The following is a 21,657-nucleotide window of genomic DNA, read 5'->3' as shown; positions in this document are numbered from 1 at the left end:
TATGCTAAAGCCTTTGATTGTGTGGAGCACAACAAATTGTGGCAAGTTCTTAAAGAGATGGGAATACCAGAGCATCTTATTTGTCTCTTGAGAAATGTATATGCAGGTCAAGAAGCAACAGTGAGAACTGAACATGGAATCACTGACTGGTTCAAAATTGAGAAAGGAGTTCGGCAAGGCTGTATACTGTCGCCTTGCCTATTTAACTTGTATGCAGAGCACATCATGAGAAATGCGGGATTAGAGGAGTCACCAATTGGGATCAAGATTGCAGGGAGAAATATCAACAACCTCAGATATGCAGATGATACCACTCTAATGGCAGAAAGTGAAGAGGAACTAAAGAGCCTGTTGATGCGGGTGAAGGAGGAGAGTGCAAAAGCTGGCTTGAAACTCAACATCAAGAAAACAAAGATCATGGCATCCGGCCCTCTCAATTCCTGGCAAATAGAAGGGGAAGAAATGGAGATAGTGACAGATTTTATTTTCCTGGGCTCCAAGATCACTGCAGATGGGGACTGCAGCAAAGAAATTAAAAGACGCTTGCTCCTGGGGAGGAAAGCTATGGCAAATCTAGACAGCATCCTAAAAAGCAGAGACATCACCCTGCCAACAAAAGTGCGTTTAGTCAAGGCTATGGTCTTCCCAGTTGCAATGTATGGCTGCGAAAGTTGGACCATAAGGAAGGCCGAGCGTCAAAGAATTGAGGCTTTTGAACTCTGGTGCTGGAGAAGACTCTTGCGAGTCCCTTGGACTGCAAGGCGAACAAACCGGTCAGTCCTAGAGGAGATCAGCCCTGACTGCTCTTTAGAAGGCCAGATCCTGAAGATGAAACTCAAATATTTTGGCCACCTCATGAGAAGGAAGGACTCCCTGGAGAAGAGCCTAATGCTGGGAGCGATCGAGGGCAAAAGAAGAAGGGGACGACAGAGAATGAGGTGGCTGGATGGAGTCACTGAAGCAGTAGGTGCAAACTTAAATGGACTCCGGGGAATGGTAGAGGACAGGAAGGCCTGGAGGATCATTGTCCATGGGGTCGCGATGGGTCGGACACGACTTCGCACATAACAACAACAACAACTATTAATAATTATAACACAGGTATTTAAATTTTTATTTTGTGCTAAATATCTTGGATTAAGTGGAAGATGGTGAAAGTAGAAAGAATACACTGAGGACTGTTATTTACAAGGAGTAGTTTAGATAACTTGTTTTAATTCCTTTTTATGTTGGTGCATTAGGTATGAAAGGGAAAGTAACACACTATTGTTCTTGTCAAGTGGCACTAATCTCATAATGGATTACTCCACTTGACTCGTGTAGGTATGCTGCTTAATGGTCAAAGATTTGGAGAAGCCCATTTACTCCTTAAAAATGAGGCACAGAATTTATTTACTCAGGTGAATCTGAAAGAGATCTCAGGCAGATGTTATGATTGGCACATTTTAGAAGTGCAGATTGGTAATCCGGTTGCAGATTGTTGGCTGTGTGCACTTCTTGTGGAAAATACACCAATAAAAAGGCCAGCCACCCACTGTACCATGTTGCACTGAAATCACACAAGCGATAGGAATCTCGTGTTAGATAGAGCATGGATGATTTTGTGACTGAAAGCATGCACCTTGCCTAGTTAACACTGAGAACTATGTGCTGCTGAGTATAAAACTTCTTTACATATTTGCTTTTTTCTTGTTGACTTCTTATCAACTTTGTCTGCTGTTGAAATATAAATATAGTGTGCCGTTAAGTTTCTCATTTCTCATAAATGAGGATGAAGAAAAACAGTATAAAACAAATCCTGGAGAAAGAAAGTCACTGATAACATAATAAGAGACAAAAATCTGAAAATCTACTATTCCAAAAGATTGATAAGTAGAATTACATGGGAATAACTTGTGGTTAAGAGCCCATACAGGCAAAAGCTGAGGAAAAGTGTCATTTCCCAATGTATAGTGGTAGTGGGAAGAAGCTGTTTAAGCCTGGCAAATTCAGCAATGAAACACCCTTTAGACATTGCATTTCCTGTATTCAAGCCAAGTTTAATGTATCACATATAAGATGAAAGTATATTTTATTATTAGATTCAGCAGCATGTCCTTGGAAAAGATAAAGATGGCTTGGCTTTCTCTGCTCTAGTCATGTTCAGAATGAACCTTAATCCCTCAATATATATTGATTAATGGTGCCCTCCTGACCAACTTGCCTAACTTCAAAAGTCAACAGGTGCTACTGAGAGCAGTTACCCAAGGAATTAACCAATTCAGATTCCAAAGTTCTTTGCCCGTAAATACACCCTAGATTTCAGAGATAATTGCAACAGGAAAGCATTTTGAGTTGGACTTTAAATACAGTGAAAGAGTATATGCCATACAATGATCTGAAGTTGTGAGTCAGCCCAAACAGCCTACACCTATTTTATATTCAAATCTAGTCTGGATAGGGCCACTTAAAACCAGAAATAAGAGAGCCCCCAAAATATATAACCTTACTATGTATAATCCATATTCACAGTCTGCCGTAATGAAAAAGGGGGAATTACATCCTAGTGCAAGGAAAGCCCCTAACTACAGGAACCTCAGCAAGCAATCTGAATCCACAGACTAATAGAGGAAAGAAAGAAAAAGATCAGTTACTTCATCTCTCATCCTAACCTAGCCTGAATTGCTCAATCACCATGTTACTGTTGCATCTAGGCTCCTAGTTAAAGGGCGTATGATATAGCAGCCTTACTGAAGATAAATAAGCACAGGTTTGGTCAGTGCCCTGAACCCCATCTCACCACCCCCCAAATAAAGTACCTTGAGTTCCATGAATGAAGATTGGTAGAATATATATGCAAGATCATAAGTAATTCCCCAAGAACCTTCCAGATTAATAAAACAGGACAAGTTGGTGGCTGTCAAATAACTGTATATGTGTTTGGGGGGGGGGGCAATTTGGAAATCCCATCTCAAGCTTCTACAAGGGTTTAGGAATTTCAGTGGGCTATTTTCCTCTCCCCTCTTTTTCTACTTTTAACTGCTCTAATATCTGTCAGTGTGTTCATCCTCATCAAACCACACTTACCTAGTAGTGGAGACACTTTAATAATTTTGGTGAAGAGTGATTTATTTTTTCCTTAGTTAATTTACAGCCAGAGAATCAGATAAAAAAGGATAATGTGTCCCTCCCCCCACCATTAAATCAATACTGGCCACTATGTTTTGTGCAGATTCTCCTGAAACTCAGAATAGATTAGGACTTCATTACAGTAGCATCTGCACAAAACATAGTTGCCAGTATTGAAGAAGAAGAAGAAGAAGAGTTGTTTTTATATGCCGCTTTTCTCTACCCAAAGGAGTCTCAAAACGGCTGACAATCACCTTCCCTTTCCTCTCCCCACAAGAGACACTCTGTGAGGTGGGTGAGGCTGCTTGGTCAGAACAGCTTTATCAGCGCCATGGCGAGCCCAAGGTCACCCAGCTGGCTGCATGTGGGGGAGTGCAGAATCGAACCCGGCTCGCCAGATTAGAAGTCCGCATTCCTAACCACTACACTACAGAGAGGTATTCTGAATGCATGTGGGAAAAGGGGAAGGGGATGAACCTGTGGCTAGAACTCTTAATGAACCTCACTGCATTGCTATGAAGCTGAGATGCCACTCTGAAGCCCTTGAAGGGTGTGTGATATAAATGTTTCAGATATCATAATAAATAACTAACCCATATTTCAGTCCAAGGAAAATGTAGGCAACTATTTTTAGTCACTATATCAATGTCATTAAGGATTACAGTCTCAAGGGTGCTCACACATATTGAATTATCTCCTCTCAGCAGCTGACTAAAAATAATGCAATATTGGTAGATTTATTTAGAAGCAGTACAGTAAAATGTAAAAAAGTGGCATATGCAAATCCTTCACAGCAGGTATCTGTAGGACTGGCCAGTGCAGATGTGAATGGCTGGGAAAGTTGTGATTCTTCTCATCACTGAAGGCTTACGAAGAAGATAGATCACAGCTCTCATTAAGGGCTCAATAAATCCTTCCCAGAGTATGAAGGTTGGCCTTAATAGTATTTAGGTCCTTTTACAGTGTTTCAGTTTTCAGATATTATGGAACTCCAAGCTTTGCTTGGGTATTCATAATTAGGCAGATTGTTCAAATGATACTAACAGATGGTATCTTCCAGTGCTATGCTTGTATTAGACAACATAACACCTTCTGTTGTCTATTTCAATTTCATGACTTCATAAATAATGACCTCTCCCTGCTTGTATGTGTGAATGATTATATTTTATCATACTGTTAAATATTTAGTTATATATTTTAAATATTATATTAAAACTCAAATGTTTCAATGCCTTATGTAGGTTGCCTTGCCCTGTCACTTTTTGTGTCAAAAGACAGCATATAAATGTTTTAAATAAATATTAATTTTTATAATTTGATTTCTATACCCACCGCTCCCAGCAAGCTGGCTCGCATCAGTTCACAACATATGTATAAAAACATATTTTCATAAAAATAATCTTATGACAATAAAATCCCCAACCTTAACCTCATAAAATAAATTACAGTTGAACAATAAAATGCAATAGAACAAGATTGTGATACAACTAAAGCATCTCCCCAGCCTCCAATGCAGTTGACTCAGTGGACTGGAATGGCTAGGGATATGGAATACAACAGTTCGAACCATGGTTCTATGTAGGTCTAATACCCAAGAACTGGGGGGGGGGGGGAGTTTGAAATTTCCCAGTACTCATCACGCCCAGCCTCAACCAAATGCCTGGCGGAAGAGCTCCATCTTGCAGGCCCTGCAGAACAACTCCAACTTGATATTTATTCTTTATGTGAGAAAGCTGCTATTAGAGAGAACTCTGCCAAATTCAAACTTTACTTACTGATTCCTTGAAAGAGTTCTTCAATGTTAATTGCATTTTTTGCACTGGTCTCAACAACAATTGCGCCTATAGCCTCCGCATATTCTTTGGCATCTTTCATAGGGACTTCCCTAAAACAAAGGTTTAGAAGTTAAATTGCTGTGCGTGAAAATATAGCATTCAGGAAGTCTTATCAGAAGAGTTGTAATACCACTGATATTTTATTGCTGAATAATCTAATTTCTCAAATTATTTACATCTGTAATTAGTACCCACCTGGTTCTCCCAAAATTCATGGAAAGAGCAGATTAGACTGTGGAACTCAACACTTTGAATACATGAAGGAATACCAGATTACTGGAAAATATTGGACAAATGGGCTTATCATCCTGTTGAATATTTGAAACCACAGAACCTGATCCAGTGTTTGGTGCTAGTTTTGCAACACAGCATAGAATTCAGCACTGAAACAAGATTAGGTAGATGAAGAAGAAAAAGAGTTGGGTTTTATATCCTGCTTTTCACTACCCAAAGAGGCTTACGATTGCTTTCCCTTCCTCTCACCACAGTGCCTCCTGCCTGATATAGCATAGTGGGTGAGGCTGAGAGAGTTCCGACAGGACTGCTCTGTGAAAACAATTTTAACAGGACTGTGACTGGCCCAAGGACACACAGCTGGTTGCATGTGGAAGAACAGGGAATCAAATCTGACTCATCAGATTAGAGGCTGCCACTCTTAAACACTACACCAAGTTGGCTCTACAATGTTACCTAGAAGTAGAGGTATAAAATTAATTTCCAGAAAAAACATGATTTTTTCTTGGGGGAAAAAGCAGAAATTTGAAGAACAATTGAAAAATATATTCAGTGCTTGCTTTTCCATCAAACTTTAACTTCTTTTACTGATTAAATGCATCATTTAGCACTTAGCATATAAACTGCCATATTTATGTCATTTAAAACTATAATTATTGAAATTCTACCTAATATTTGAGAATTGTAAATACTCTACTGTATGCCACTGTAATTCTGTATTTAGTTCTGACATTTGTGAGGCAGGGGGAAAATTTTTTTTCCTGATCAGGAGTCTCAAAGCAGCTTACAATTGCCTTCCCTTTCCTCTCCCCACAACAGACACCCTGTGAAGGAGAGAGCCCTAATATTACTGCTTGGTCAGAATAGATTTATCAGTGCTGTGGCGAGCCCAAGGTCACCCAGCTGACTGCAAGTGGAGGAGGAGCAGGGAATCAAACCCAGCTCGCCAGATTAGAAGTTGGCGCCTCTAACCACTACACCGAGTTGGCTCTCTTATCTAAAAATCTTCAGGTGTCTCTTTGGCTTTATAGAAGAACAGGGTAGAACAGCTTCAATACATTACCTAATATCAGAAAGATCACATTTGTTTCCAGCGATGGCCATTACAATATTTTCAGGACCATATTCTTTTAGTTCTTTCACCCATTTCTTCAGTGTGTGAAATGAATCCTGAATTAAATATGCAAGATCATTCAGAATGCATGCATTGTACTTTTAAAACCAAACTGTACAAGGTAAGATCCTGAAATCTTTAATGAGCATACCAAAGTAACCAAACACAATAATGTATGGGAAATGCTGCCCTAATTGGATGGTTCATGCTCATCCCTATACACAATGTCATACTTTTAAAAAACTATTTTAAGTTTTCAAACTTCTTGTAATTACAGCCTGAGAAAATCAAAAGCAGTTTATCATGTAGTGCTGGGAAAGGCTAAAAGTGAAATATCCTACAAGATTATTAAGTCCTTATTTCAGATGTTATTTTCTATGACAAAATATCAGTTTGGTAAAGATTCTGGATTTGCACATTATCTCTCGTCTATGGCCTCAGTGGTTCTAACCAGGTTTTTTGTGTGCTCCTGTAGCAGCTTTCTAAATTACAAACTTCATAAAAAGGAGAGTTTTGTTCAAATGTAAGTACCCATTTAGAGAACTGCTGGAATCAATGGGATTTTTGGCACTAGATATTGGTACAGGTTTTCATGCAAATAAATTATCACAACTTCCATAAAGCTAACTGCCACTGTGCAGGAGGGCAATAACAGCAATATTTCATTATACTGATAGTCCAATTACTTGTGCTGACACGCCTGAGCTGAAACTAAATATGTGATTCACTCTGCTGGGGATTTACATTGTAGACTACCTATTTCATCCATTCATTAATGTCTATTCAACCATGCCAGACAGATTTCTTATTAAAATCCAGAATACATCATTTGATTAAGGAGAGCTGTTCCCACCCCTCATTTTTAAATCTTTTTATCTTGGAAATAAATACTGAACATTTTCCACCACTACATTTGTTCGTCTTAAAAGTGACTAAGCCAAAATTCAGCTATTATTAGCAAACACAAGTTTGCAAACTAATTAGAATTTATTAATGTCTGTTCAGGAAAATATTTAGAGGGCCTCCTATGCTGCATCAATTGTGAAGGGTGCAATCATTCATTACTCATTCCCAAGATCTTAAAACAACATGAAACTGAATATTTATTTAAACTGTGATTGGTCAACTATACAAACAACAACAACAACACGAACTAGGTGATTTGGATAAGAACTGGGATCTTCAAACTCCCCACCCCACACACACACACATACTTTTCCACAATTGGCCTTGCTAAGACAGTTTTGCAACTGTTCTTATTCTTTCACTATTGTGAGTATATTGGTTGTTGTTGTTTTTCCAGAGGGATACCAGTCCTCTTGGACCAACAGGTGGGACTCACAGAGTCATACTATTTCACAAGTTAAGATATCCTTGTTGCTGCTCCAGAGAGGGAGACATCCATAATCTTGACAATATAGTTGATTTTTCATCTATCATCAAATATTTATTTATTTATTTTCCACATTTATATACCGCCCTCCCTAAAGGCTCAGGTGTTTGAAAATAACAGCAAATAGCATTTGTTATTAGCTCCTTATTTGTTGTTGTTATGTGCGAAGTCGTGTCCGACCCATCGCGACCCCATGGACAATGATCCTCCAGGCCTTCCTGTCCTCTACCATTCCCTGGAGTCCTTTTAAGTTTGCACCTACTGCTTCAGTGACTCCATCCATCCACCTCATTCTCTGTCGTCCCCTTCTTCTTTTGCCCTCGATCACTCCCAGCATTAGGCTCTTCTCCAGGGAGTCCTTCCTTCTCATGAGGTGGCCAAAGTATTTGAGTTTCATCTTCAGGATCTGGCCTTCTAAAGAGCAGTCAGGGCTGATCTCCTCTAGGACTGACCGGTTTGTTCGCCTTGCAGTCCAAGGGACTCGCAAGAGTCTTCTCCAGCACCAGAGTTCAAAAGCCTCAATTCTTTGACGCTCGGCCTTCCTTATGGTCCAACTTTCGCAGCCATACATTGCAACTGGGAATACCATAGCCTTGACTAAACGCACTTTTGTTGGTAGGCTGATGTCTCTGCTTTTTAGGATGCTGTCTAGATTTGCCATAGCTTTCCTCCCTAGGAGCAAGCGTCTTTTAATTTCTTTGCTGCAGTCCCCATCTGCAGTGATCTTGGAGCCGAGGAAAATAAAATCTGTCACTATCTCCATTTCTTCCCCATCTATTTGCCAGGAATTGAGAGGGCCGGCTGCCATGATCTTTGTTTTCTTGATGTTGAGTTTCAAGCCAACTTTTGCACTCTCCTCCTTCACCCGCATCAACAGGCTCTTTAGTTCCTCTTCACTTTCTGCCATTAGAGTGGTATCATCTGCATATCTGAGGTTGTTGATATTTCTCCCTGCAATCTTGATCCCAATTGGTGACTCCTCTAATCCCGCCTTTCTCATGATGTGCTCCGCATACAAGTTAAATAGGCAAGGCGACAGTATACAGCCTTGCCGAACTCCTTTCTCAATTTTGAACCAATCCGTGATTCCATGTTCAGTTCTCACTGTTGCTTCTTGACCTGCATATAAATTTCTCAGGAGACAAATAAGATGCTCTGGTATTCCCATCTCTTTAAGAACTTGCCACAATTTGTTGTGCTCCACACAATCAAAGGCTTTAGCATAGTCAATGAAGCAGAAGTAGATGTTCTTCTGGAACTCCCTAGCTTTTTCCATGATCCAGCGTATGTTGGCAATTTGATCTCTAGTTCCTCTACCTCTTCGAAATCCTGCCTGTACTTCTGGAAGTTCTCGGTCCACATATTGCTGGAGCCTAGCTTGTAGGATTTTGAGCATAACTTTGCTAGTATGAGAAATGAGTGCAATGGTGCGGTAGTTTGAACATTCTTTGGCATTGCCCTTCTTTGGGATTGGAATGTAAACTGACCTTTTCCAATCCTGTGGCCATTGCTGAGTTTTCCAAATTTGCTGGCATATTGAGTGTAGCACTTTTACTGCATCGTCCTTTAAGATTAGCTCCTTATAAAATAAGTTTATTCCATCCAAATTGTAGATACCCCATATAAAAATTATAATCCAATATAGAATTAAATGTGCATAATCTCGATAGGACTTCACTGTGATTTCATGAAAATCACAGTCCAGTGCATGGTAAACTGCATTCATTTTCCTTTCCAGTCATATTTGTCTGGTTATGTTTAAATGATATGGAGAAAAAAGCTTCAAATAAAACCTAGAAAACCAGATTTGCCAATCTTTGTTCAGACAACCGAACCCTAACTATAAAATACTGGCAGAATACAAAGGGAGCAGCCATGCAATGCTTGGTCAAATAATCTTTGAACTGATGAGACACCAATCCTGAACAGATTTACTCCAAATCCTCCTCAAGCTTATTTAGCGGGGTTTACTTCGAGGAAAGTGCAGTTAGGATTGTGCTATGAGTATGCTAATGCTAATACAAATGTGATTGGATCCATACCTGTTTGGTGATATCATATACAATAACGGCTGCTGCTGACCCACGATAGTACATTGGTGCCAATGAGTGAAACTATGAAAAATTTAATATAATAATATTAAAGGAAATCAGTTAACAAGAGGCAGTAGATTATATATGTTTAATCTTATTTGCTCATTGCTACATTTATCAAAAACCTCATATATATATATAGTGTGTCTATTCTGGGAATGCCCTGTGACAACCTTTTTTTCTAGAAGCTCATTTTGTACTAGATTCTGCATTTCCAGAATTCTGCGCTCAAAGATAACCTAAGCAAACGAACACTCAAGCAATTCATGAAATTTACATCAGTCCATCAGCTTAATGATGGAAAAACTGTCCTTTGCAGCAAGTAAAAACCATAGATTTTTCTCACAATGAGGACATAAAACGCTCTACTGCTAGACTTCTATATCAAAGGCCAGACCAAATCAATAAGTTTTACTATAGCTCTCAACCAAATACAGAACATACTCATCAAAGAACTGTGAATTATTTAAAACCACATTACTTTCCATTACTTACCAATAACCTTTCAGACAAATTTCTATGCATAGGTTTAGAAAATATTGATAAATCTATATTGCACCACCTCACAAGTAGTCTAAGTATTTTAAAAGGGAAAATAAACCAAGTTAAAACACTGCAAACTGCTCTGTGGAAGTCAAAGAGCTCATCTATTGTTATAGCCGCAATACAAAGCTCGGTTGTAGAAAAGATGCTGATACTGTGCATTTATTGGCCCTAAGTGGATGACTAGAGCTTTATATGTTAATTGCCCCAAGCCTGCTTGAAGAAAGGGACTGCCTACAAATCAAATCAATCAATAAATAAACTGCACTGTCTGAAACCAGAAATTTCAAGAGAAACAGGGGCACTGGACTAGATGGGGTACCAGTATGATCCAGTAGATGATTCTTACGTACTAAGCGTAACAGTTCAGTATCTCATCCTGTAACATCTAATATGAGAAAATAAGTGATACAGCCCATCCCTGTTATATTTCATTGGGTGCAGTCTCCAAAGCTGCACAGTTTCTTAAACATTCGTGGAAGGAGAAATAGAAAAAAAATTACATAGGAATGCTGTTTTCAGTAGCTAGCTGATCTCCACTAACATTCAGCTCCAGCCTAAACTGTTAAATTATTAATTCTTTCAGCCTACAAACTTCTTTGCAGCCCAAAATGTTGCCTGTCACTTTTTTATACTAACTTCCTCATGTGCTATCCACAGAAAACTGTTCCTAGTTGAAGAGGTACAGATTTTGATGGTCATTATGGATCTGATGAAAAAGCACACATTGATACTTTGATACGTGTGCATGCTATATTTTTAGCAGAAGCCAAGACTAGGTCCTTTACCTTCTGAGAGGCCAGCTTTTAAAAATAACAAAATTTACTTGTATCTGCAGAACTGCCTCTTCTGCTACACCCCTCAAAGAATTTTAAGACTGAGCCATCAAAATCTGCTCAGAGTCCTCAGCTCCAAAGAAGTAAAACTGGCCTTGACCAGGGCTAGGGCTTTTTCAACACTGACATAATACAACATTCTATCCAGTGAGATTAGGGCCTACAGGACCTCAAACAGTTCAAGAGAGACTGTTTCTCCAGAGCTACTGCTAAGGCTGGGAAATAACATCAAAAAGATGCCGGCCTCCCCGAGAACCTGTGAGGAAGGTCTGGGGGAGCCCCCTTCAAACCTTCATGGGTCCTACCGATTGCAGAGTGCCAAGAAACAAGCTGAGGCCAAATGGATGAAAAAAGGAAAAGGATCTATATGAAAACATTCCAGAGATACAGAGACACCATGTGACAGAATGCAAAGGGAAACCCTGCCCCCCTAAAGTTGGGAGAGGGATGAGGTTCAGATTAATTGTAATTTTCTTTGAAGGTGCCTTATGCACCAGCTTAGTCCCTCTCAATGGAAATTAGGATCTGCCAGAATGAGGCTCCTGGTCTAAGAAACTGTTTCTATTTATAACCAGCAAGGCATCTTTGAAGTGTCTTAGCTGGGCAATAGAAAAGATGTGTAGCCCTGACCATTTGGCCCAGTGTTGCTTTGGAGTGACTCAGACAGGAAGAGACTAGGCAATTTGATGTTATGACAGATACGTCTGGGGAAAGCTTGACAATTTATGGCGGGGGCTCGACATCATGCAGTTTAGTTTAGTGTTGTGTTTGTGTTGGGGAATTAAATGTGAGCTAGTCTGTTCTCCCAGAACCCATCCAGCCAACTAATCCGGCCAAACACTGATTAACCCCCCACCACCACCACCCTAGGAAGATTTAAACTGTAAAGAAGGTGGATTTAATCATTTTAAAACCTAAATTCAAATTTATAATTTTTGCATTTTATTATATATACTAGAATTAAAGCCCATTGTAAACAAAATACAATGGGCACTAGAATGTGGGGGATAGGGAGGGACAGGGCAGCGCAAGGAAGCTGACCTTAGAGAGGGCGGGCGACGGCAGCGGGGCATCCTCGGCTCCTCGGCGGTCCTTTGGCGGCGATCTTCGATTCCGGCGGGGTCTTGGCAAGCCGCGGCTGCCGGGGGCTCCCTGCCCGGCGGCCTGAGGACAGACCTGGGCCACCCGGCTCCCCGAGGCTCTCCCAAGCCTCCTCCCAGCGGGTGGAGCGGCCTCGCGGCGTCTATGACGCCGCGAGGCCGCTCCACCCGCCGGGAGGAGGCGGCCAGGCCCACCCGCCGGCCCGAGGCTCTCCCAAGTCTCCTGCCGGCCGGCGGAGCAGCCTCGCGGCGTCTATGATGCCGCGAGGTCGCTCCGCCGGCCGGGAGGAGGTGGCCAGGCCCACCCGCCCCCCAAGGCTCTCCCAAGGCGGCCAGGCCCACCCACCCAGGCCCACCCGCCCCCGAGGCTCTCCCAAGCATTCTCCCGGCCGCCGGAGCGGCCTCGCGGCGTCTATGACGCCGCGAGGCCGCTCCGGCGGCCGGGAGAAGGCGGCGCGGCCGACCGCTCACCTGTGGTGGTGAAGCAGGCAATGGGGAGCCGCGCTTTGCGCGGCTCCCCATTGCCTGCTTCGGGCGGGATGGACACATGGAGGGGCCAATCAGGAGCCGCTTTGCGGCTCCTGATTGGCCCGTCCGAGTTTTTATCCCGGACCGGTCCCGCCCTAACTCCTCCCCACTACCCCTTTATTCAGTCCGTGGCGCCCGCGGTGCCACGGGCTGTGTACAGATATATATATCCTATGGGTTAAGCCTGCTTTAAAAGCGGGCAGGAAGGGGGGGCAGGACCCTCCCCATGCAAGCTGTTGCCAAGGGAGGTGGGAAGCTCTCAGCATGTAGGGCAGGGAGCTGGCAGGTGCATACCCACCCAACCCTGCCAGCACTCATCACGTGGCCATGGAGCTGATGGGAGCCTCCCTGAACCCAGTATCAGTCAATGCATGTGGCAGGGAGCTTTTGGGAGGAAAGCCTCAATACTGCAAGCTCTTGCACCGTGGGTTACAAAGGCAGCGGGAGCCTCCTGTGGGCTGTCAGAACACAGGGCAGAGAGCTGGGGGGAGCAACCTCTCCATTCTGTGGGCTCTGATGGTGTGCAGAACTGGCGGGGCCCCCTCCATTCCACTAACTCTGAATGTGCATGGTCCCAGGAAAACAGTGGAAGTCCCCATACACACTGGCAGTTCTTGCAAAGCAAGGCACAGAGCCGGCAGGTCACCCCCCCCCTCAGGACATTTGGTGGCAGGTGGCCACGATGGAGGGTGGCAGGCCAGCTTAGCAAAGGAATCTGTGTTTACCATCCATGACAGCGAGGTACCACACGAGCTGTGGCAGATGGAGCAGGAAAGAGCCTCTGCTTGGTCCTCAGTGTGAGAGCGCCATCCTAGTGACAGTCAGTCAGAGGCCTCCAGAGACTTCCCAACAGTGCAGGAGCTTCCTTGAGTCGCCCTTGGAGGGAGGGCCCTCCCCTCAAGGGCCAATCAGAGGGTAGGTATGTCGTCAGAAGTACCCTTCATGTTTTATTGGATAGAATGACTGATGACAGATGATAGATAGCTTATTTTGTACTGATTGTTTTTAAGTCTGATGTTATCTGCCCTAAGCCAACCAAGAAAGAATGAGATATAAAAATATAATAATAATAATTAATCATCATCATTATGCATATTAGTTTCTTCTGATCTTTTTTTTCTATTTTGTTTTTTTTTGCCGTTACATCTTTGGCTGGAAACTGGTTAAGATTTATCAAGGGTCTCTGACTGAAGTTGTGCCAGTGTAGCGTTATTAGTAATAAAACTGACCAAATGAGGAGGCACACAGGCATTTTCCAGAACAGCAAAGGATGCCACATGAAATGAAGCAGCATGGGAGTATGCGACTTGAAGCATGCCAGATTTTTGGTGCTTACTATTTGGAGGCATAAATTTGAGAATATTATCCATAATGTTAATCCTAAAACACTTAACAAATACCAATACCCTGTCAGCAGATGCAAAATTGTTTGATGCTAGGTATTGGATTGAACATGAACATCATGGTTTTGATCCAAAGTTAGTAATGCCAGTCTAGCATAAAACACAGAACTATTTTTTAAATAAATTCTGTTCTTTTTTTTTTAAAGCAAGTGCAGAAAAAAGCAAACACATCAGGGATATTATCATTTAATAAAAACTGCTAACTCCAGCAATTCATGAAGGAGAAGAAAGGAAGTTCCTGGTATTTCTACTGGGAACAACTGAATGGAAAATGTTAAACACTGACACATGGCTGCTATCCTAGGTATACTTATGAGGAAGTAAACGCCATTGACCTTGGCAAGGAAACAATTTTATCACACTATAAAAATACTTACTTGAAAGTGACCTATATTGAAATCAGAATGAGTACTAGTATGCATTACATATTCTCTACTATGATCTTATTGTCATTCAGCTTTGTACAAAACTAAAAACAACACACCACAGAAAACTAGAATTTTCTTTAATTTTTTATTTGGTATCTACACTAGATCGAATATACTGCCAAACTAATTTCCAACTAATCCGAAATACTTGTATTTAAAGTTGTTTTGGTCCCACTCAGTAGTACAGGATTTCATCCTAAATAGAATTACACCCTTCCAAATCCATTGAAGTTAATGGCTTTTGGAGGGTGTAACTCTGCTTTGAACTGCACTGTTAATCAGCTTATATTTAATACCTTGGCCTAAATAAGTTCTGAATTCGTCTGCTGCTTGGGCTCCCCCCCAAAAAAAACCCTCCAATGAGCATTTAATAATACAATTATCAGTACAAAGCAGAGTCAAGTCAAGTTTATTTATGCAATCACAGACAAGGATGCAGAAAGAACTTTAAAACTTTCAGTACAAAGCAGGATGAAGTTCTAGGGGAGAAGCATAATGACCCTGAAAGCAAAGTTTAGGCATTTAGCTCCTATAATGATACTTTGACATTAAGCCTCTGCGATTTCATCCAAGGACATGTTACCTAAAGAGAGTCATCTGATTTCATGTTGATATTTTATTTTTAAAGCAAAGCAAGGTTTTGACTCTTATGGCTGTGAGGATAGGTATGAAACTGGGGACCAAACTATATGTTAATACTTTAAAATGAGTCAGAATCCTGACCTGACTCATTTTCCCCACCACCACACAGTCGCTGCAGGCAACTGCTTTTAAGGGACCACAAGGCCTGATTCAACTTGGAACCACAATGTGGAGGAATGAGGGGCACCTGCCTTCCCCCCGTTGCCATTTTCACAGGCTGAACCTGTCTAGGTGTAGGATGTTATATGCTTCATTTTGGAGCTGGATATACAGTATTAAAATGTAATGTATAGCTTGGTTCATAGAGAGCCATGTTTGATGAACTCCCTGAGACCAGAATATGATTCTGAGCATATTTAATAGAATAGGGCAGTCTCTTGCTTACTTCCATCATATGGCATACTTTATTGCACCTTCCTATGAATAGTAATATATACAATATACAATAATATACTGTGCAAAACAAGCTAATTTAAGCAAATTTCCATGATTTATGTAGATTGCAGAATCCAGTTTTTCATGATATAGAATTTAGAGACTGTTGTGTATGTAGACCTGCCAAGGACCTGAGTCTGAGGTCCAAGGCAAGAACGTAATCCTGCTATTGGCCAACACAGAAATTAGATTCCGACTGCCAGATCCAATTAATTTGAACTGAAACTGGCCAATTGTGCAACCTGGCAGGAATCTGCTATTGTTTTAATTTGTATATATGTTGGTGTTTTCTGAGGGTTTCTCTAGTTCAGTTTTGATTCTCTGTACCTTAGAACTGGGGTCAATAAAGAACTGAAATGAACTCACAGTGTCCTGGTCTCTGAACCCATGGATTTAATAGAGACATCCTGCAATTTTCTATCCCTTATTTTTAAATGCCTGAGAAATATAAAACAGAGAGCAATACATTTTTAGTTCCCATTCTCTGTGTCCGTGATCTTTATACTTGCCAGAAGAGCAACGTGTAGTCGCCAGAATTACAGACCAGGATCTATGATGGAATTTTACTGGGTGACCTTGGGCCAGTCATTTGCTCTCAGCCTGACCCCTATGTTCATGCTGGACAAGAAATGTGTGTGTTCCTTCACTATAAACTCTCAGAGAATAGAGGTGCTGAACTCATTTGTTACAAGGGCCAGATCTGACATCAATGTCCCTTTTTTGGGCCAGGCCAGTGTGCCATAAAATGTAATGGCATGTACCAGAGATAAATAGGACAACAGCTGGTAAACTCCCAGTTGGTGTGTCTTCACTGCAAGGTACCTTGGGCTAGGGGGAGGGGAGTTCAGAGGAAAACTTCCATGGGCAGAGAGCCAGTAGTGCAGTGCTGGGCAGATGCCCCCACACTGCCTGGAGGGGGAGAAATCCCTTCCCCAGCCCACTCCTGTCACCAGTGCTGTGAGCCTGGGCCCCAGGATTAAAATGCAAAGCAATTCCTCCATGCCCCTGTTTCACCATATTAGGAGACTGGGAAGACAAGTTGAAGTAACCTTACCATCTGAGGAAGCAGGGGTGGTGGTCCAGGTGCAAGGTCATATGCACAGAGGAGTAAGGTTTTTATCTGTAAATTGCCTTGAGCCAGCCTGGCTGGTAGTGGCAGTCAATAAATTCAAAGACAGATTAGATTAGATAGAATAGGATAAAAGGATTAGGCAGGTAGATAGGCAGACAGGCAGACAGACAGACAAAGCCCAATAAGCTGGAGAGGTCTGTGCAGTAGCATCTACCTCTGTCCAATGCCAAAAGGCAATCCACAATTGGGCAATGCTGGGGGTTCAAGCCAGAGATCATCAGTAAGTAATGCTACCCCACACGGTGGCAGCCACCCCTGGCTGAAGGCTGTTGGATGGTCTGATGGGGTACCAAGTACTGCATGCACAAGGCTATATATTTAGCAGAGGCCCGAGGCTACTTAGTGACCACGACAGCCAGAAATCACTGATACTTCCCCCCATGAGGTAGTAGCCACCTATGACTGAAGATTGCCAGGTTTTCCATGTGGGAGGGAAACCTGGCTGCCAAATTGCATGCTTGGTGGCAGGATTAGACCCCTGATGTATGGAAGAAACTGCCAAAGAATGCCTCCTATGGGCCAAAGGACAGCTGCCACATGAAGCTACAAATATGGCAGCAATGATGTCCCCCTGCAGGCCCCAGTAGAGGAGCCCCGCCACCACCACCATCTAAAAACTGATCACTGCAGTCACCTGGGACTACATTCCTGAAACTGTAGGCCAAGCAGAAAGGTATGTGACCTCACCTTGAATCTCTGAGCTGGCTGCAGCAGCTCCCCACTTCCCATTGAGGCTGCTATTGCTCTACTGCTGCAGGCAAGATTGTTCTGCCATGCTTGAGCCATAATCAGAGTGGCTCCACCCACTCCTCCCCAAGCAGCCAATTATCTGCAGCCCAGATAAGGGCCCTGGATGGGCCAGTTCCAGCCCCTGAGCCTTATGTTTGACACCCCTGAGGGCTTAAGCAAGCTGATTTATCCATTCCTTTTTGTCTTCTTTCTCCCCATCTCCTATAAATGACTTTAATTGCCATAATATTCCATGGCTCCTAAAACATGCTCAGTTTTCATCAGTTCATTGGGAGAGGTCTTTTCTTTTACTTTACAATGCAATATTTTTCTGCATATCTGAGACTTAGCATTCTCAAATGTCTAACTTGACTGTGAGTGACCCTGTTTTGCTACCCTACAAACAAGCACTTGACCATTAAGTCTATTACAGGGATTTATTCATTCATTCATTCCTTAGATTTTTAGCCTGCCACTCTCCAGAGACTGATAGCAGGATATAATATAACCCCCCCCGCCCATAAAACATGATAAAATCCCATCCCATAACAAACAACAAAACAAAGATAAAAGAATATAAAACAAGATTGGTGGTATAATCCCTCCCCCCCCCCCATCCCTGCAGCCATCCATCCCCCAGGTTAGGGTACTCTAGATGTTACTGTGTAACCTGAGGAGGGTTGCTCTTACTACCTACCAAGAGGGTAGTAAGAATCAGTGCACTTTGCATGCAAAGGCCTCCAAAGAAAGACATTACAATCAGACTCACCCGTTCTTGGCCTGCTGTATCCCAGATCAGAAACTTATGAAGCTCATTCCCACAAGGCACAGTTTTAGTCATGAAAGAAGCACTAAACGGGGCAAGAAATAGCAGCATGTTATTTAAACTCTAGAATATGAACAGACCACAGCCAAAACACATTTATCCAGTCATCTGGTTTCCCACATTTATCACTTGGACTACTTGGGCAAGCATTGGAGTTTTTCTCTATAAGGGTGCTCAGTAACTTTATTGCCATAGCTATATATTTAATTCTTAACATAGTCCTAGAATACAGATCCAAAAATTCTTTAAAATGGAACCATATACAGATAGGGGGAGTTTTCTAAAGGCAGGTAGAACCTTCAGGTTTGCAGAAAAAGTGAAGAGTTTAAAAAATGATAAGGGGGCTTAAATTCCCCTTTCCCCAATTGAAAATGACAGATCTTGGGAAATCTCACAAGCTCATGGTAAGCACTATGGGGCTGCCTAGCAACCAAGACACTGAGCCTTTACCTAGGCAACCCTGGTAAGACAAAAGGTTGGGAGAAAGCAGCAGCAATAACTCTAAGAGGAAGAGAATGTGATGAGGAGGAAAAGGCTGGGCAGAGGAGGAATCATAGAATAATAGAGTTGGAAGGGATCTCCTGGGTCATCTAGTCCAACTCCCTACACTATGCAGGACACTCATGACCCTGTTGCTCATCCACTGTAACCTGCCACCCCTTGAATCTTCACAGAACCAGCCTCTCCGTTAGATGGCTTATCCAACTTCGGTTTAAAAATTTCCAAAGATGGAGAACCCACCACCTCCCGAAGAAGCCTGTTCCACTGAGAAACCACTCAAACTGTCAGGAACTTCTTCCTGATGTTTAGACTGAATTTCTTTTGAATTAATTTCATCCCATTGGTTCTGGTCCGTCCCTTTAGGTCAAGTGAGAACTAGCAGGATGTGGAGAAGAAAGTGGAGAGAAGGTTGAGAAAAGAATGAAGGCTAGTGTGAAGAAATAGGATTTCCATGCATAATATATTCTTACAGAATAAATATTTCTTTTCATACATATTTTACACCTAAATATACCTACTCTTCCAATTTAAAAATATGATTTAAAAAAAAGGTTTAATTGCCTAGGCTCGCTAATCTTATGTCACTTTAAAATACCATGTTGACTTGCTCCCTCACCTGCAGAGCAGATGAACTTTAAGGATACAGTTTTCTACGCTTCAAACCTTTAACACAAAGTGGCAACTTTACCTTAAATATGAGTTAATCAAATTCGTCATATCAGCCTTGTCCATATTATATGGCAATGTTTCTAAGATTTGATGTTTCAGAGGAATTGACTGAGATGAATTACATTACATTTGCTTATACAGTTGTTCTCCTGCCTTGTTAAAAGGCAAGACAAGGTGATAATTATAAAACTTCACTTCCGGTGGAAGCAGATACGTACCTAAGAATCATCTGCAGGTAAATTTTAAATCTCATTTGGTCTGCCCAGCTTCTTATCTGTCCCACAAGCATTTGTCAGCAGCAGTCAAGCAGAACCTTCCAGCAGCAGCCTCACTGGCAAGGAGTCAACCACAGCCACATTTACACCACTTCAAGATTTCATGGCAAGGTCGCTCAGTGGCTTTGGCCAGAGGTGGTCCCCACGTGGGTGTCTTTGGCTAATCAGGCTTTGCTGGGCCTGGGTCCCACTTCGCTTGCAGCCTTGCACCTGGCCCTAGCCCCCAGCTTTTTTAGTCAGGGGGGTAGTTCAACTCATTTTCCTGATCCCCTTCCATGGTGGCAAGGGAGGCAGAGTGGAATTTGCAACTCACAGCAGCTACACATTTCCCTCCTGGGACCCAGGAGCCCCAGGAGTACAGTATTAGTTGTGAGAGCAGGCTGGAGAAGGTGTTTACCTAACCTCCAGACAATGCAGGGCTGTCTATCCAGTGCTGCACTGCTGGGTCTTCAGTGTGCCCATGCAGGCTTTCTTCTCTCCCCCCCCCCCCCAATCTCATTAGGCTTTGCAGTGAGGACACACCAACCCAGAGCTTAGCAGCTGCTGGCCTTTTGAATTTTTTTATCTCTGGTACCTAGCATTACATTTTATGTCAGACATGGTACAACTCAACAAAGTGGCACTCAGGTCAGATCTGGCCCACATAATAATGTTTATTTCATTTGATAGAAATTTTTAAAATGTACACAATACTTACCCAATAGTAGGACTAATATTGTGGTCAAAATGATCCTGAACAAATCGGCAGACAATACTCGACTTTCCCACGCCTGTATCCTATATATTAAGAAAAGCAGAACAAATGTGTTTTAAATCCCATAGGAATTGAAATTAAAAATATTTCTCTATGTTCAATGACAATAAATGTTCAGTGTTCAGTAAGGAAAAATTCTAACATTGTGATGGCACTGAGAACTATTCAAGCGTATTCCAGTCAGTAATTATGGCAAAACACTGCGGCTGTTCCTACGTTGTACCTCCCTAAACTGGTTTTGTCTGAGCTGTTGAAAACTTGAGAGCAGCACAGTACACTTTAGGAAGGCTTTTCTGACCACATTTGAGCAAGAGGGTCATTGTTCTGGCTGCAAACATTATGAATATGAATTCAAGGTCTGTCAGGGTTAAAAGAAATGCATTTCCCCATTTGTGGCCAAACAGTTTCCTGTTCAACTTTTAAAACCAAATATGTTCCAAGCAACGTGATACAAAATCTCTGGTTCAAAGACATCTGCATCCTCTACTCACTACAATCCATACACTAAAAGAAAATGGCTTCCCAGATATTTGGCAGTTCCTAAGAGGCAGCAGTGTTAGCTCTGTTGCAATTTGCAGCAAATAGAGAAAGAGAGTCCTACAATTGCATCCTAAAACTCATAAGGATATCCAGATCTAGTAAAATCAATGGACTTACAAGGGTATAACTCTGCTTAGCCTACTATTGCTAAAGACAGATTTATTGTGGTATAAACTTTTATATTATGAAATACATGAACAAAACACTCAGCTGGCAAGGCTTGCGATATTCAGAAATCAGCAGGAGAATCAGGACATACTCTTACTGCCCTAAAAGTTTCCATTATTCAACACAATAATTCCAAAGGAAAACTCCAGTGTGAAATGATTAAATTAGACTTTACCAAAAAAATCTGATTGCATTTCCCAAGCCACACAAACACAATCTCACATCCTGCAGTGTTACCTTCAACCCTCCTACTAAAATTTTGGGGACTCTTAAAAACATTTTTTTAAATGAGCCTTCGGGGAGGGCGGTATATAAATCTAAATAAATAAATAAATAAATTTTGGGAAATAGCATGTGAACTGAAGCCTGAG

General features: G+C 42.0%; 1 protein-coding gene across 3 annotated transcripts in view; it reads right to left on the bottom strand.

The window, feature by feature from the left end:
- RAB31 (RAB31, member RAS oncogene family) overlaps positions 1-21,657 on the bottom strand; it is a 61,041-nt gene that overhangs the window by 13,953 nt on the left and 25,431 nt on the right. For all 3 annotated transcript variants that reach the window (XM_077352774.1, XM_077352773.1, XM_077352775.1), the window contains 5 exons: positions 20,522-20,601; positions 18,323-18,404; positions 9,727-9,798; positions 6,241-6,347; positions 4,884-4,993 (listed from right to left, as the gene is read on the bottom strand). In XM_077352774.1, coding sequence (XP_077208889.1) covers positions 4,884-4,993; positions 6,241-6,347; positions 9,727-9,798; positions 18,323-18,404; positions 20,522-20,601 — 451 coding nt within the window. The remainder of the gene's footprint in view (positions 1-4,883; positions 4,994-6,240; positions 6,348-9,726; positions 9,799-18,322; positions 18,405-20,521; positions 20,602-21,657) is intronic.

The sequence above is a fragment of the Paroedura picta genome, chromosome 9, assembly GCF_049243985.1.
Source record: "Paroedura picta isolate Pp20150507F chromosome 9, Ppicta_v3.0, whole genome shotgun sequence".
NCBI lineage: Eukaryota > Metazoa > Chordata > Lepidosauria > Squamata > Gekkonidae > Paroedura > Paroedura picta.
This window is presented reverse-complemented; position numbering and strand designations above follow the sequence as displayed.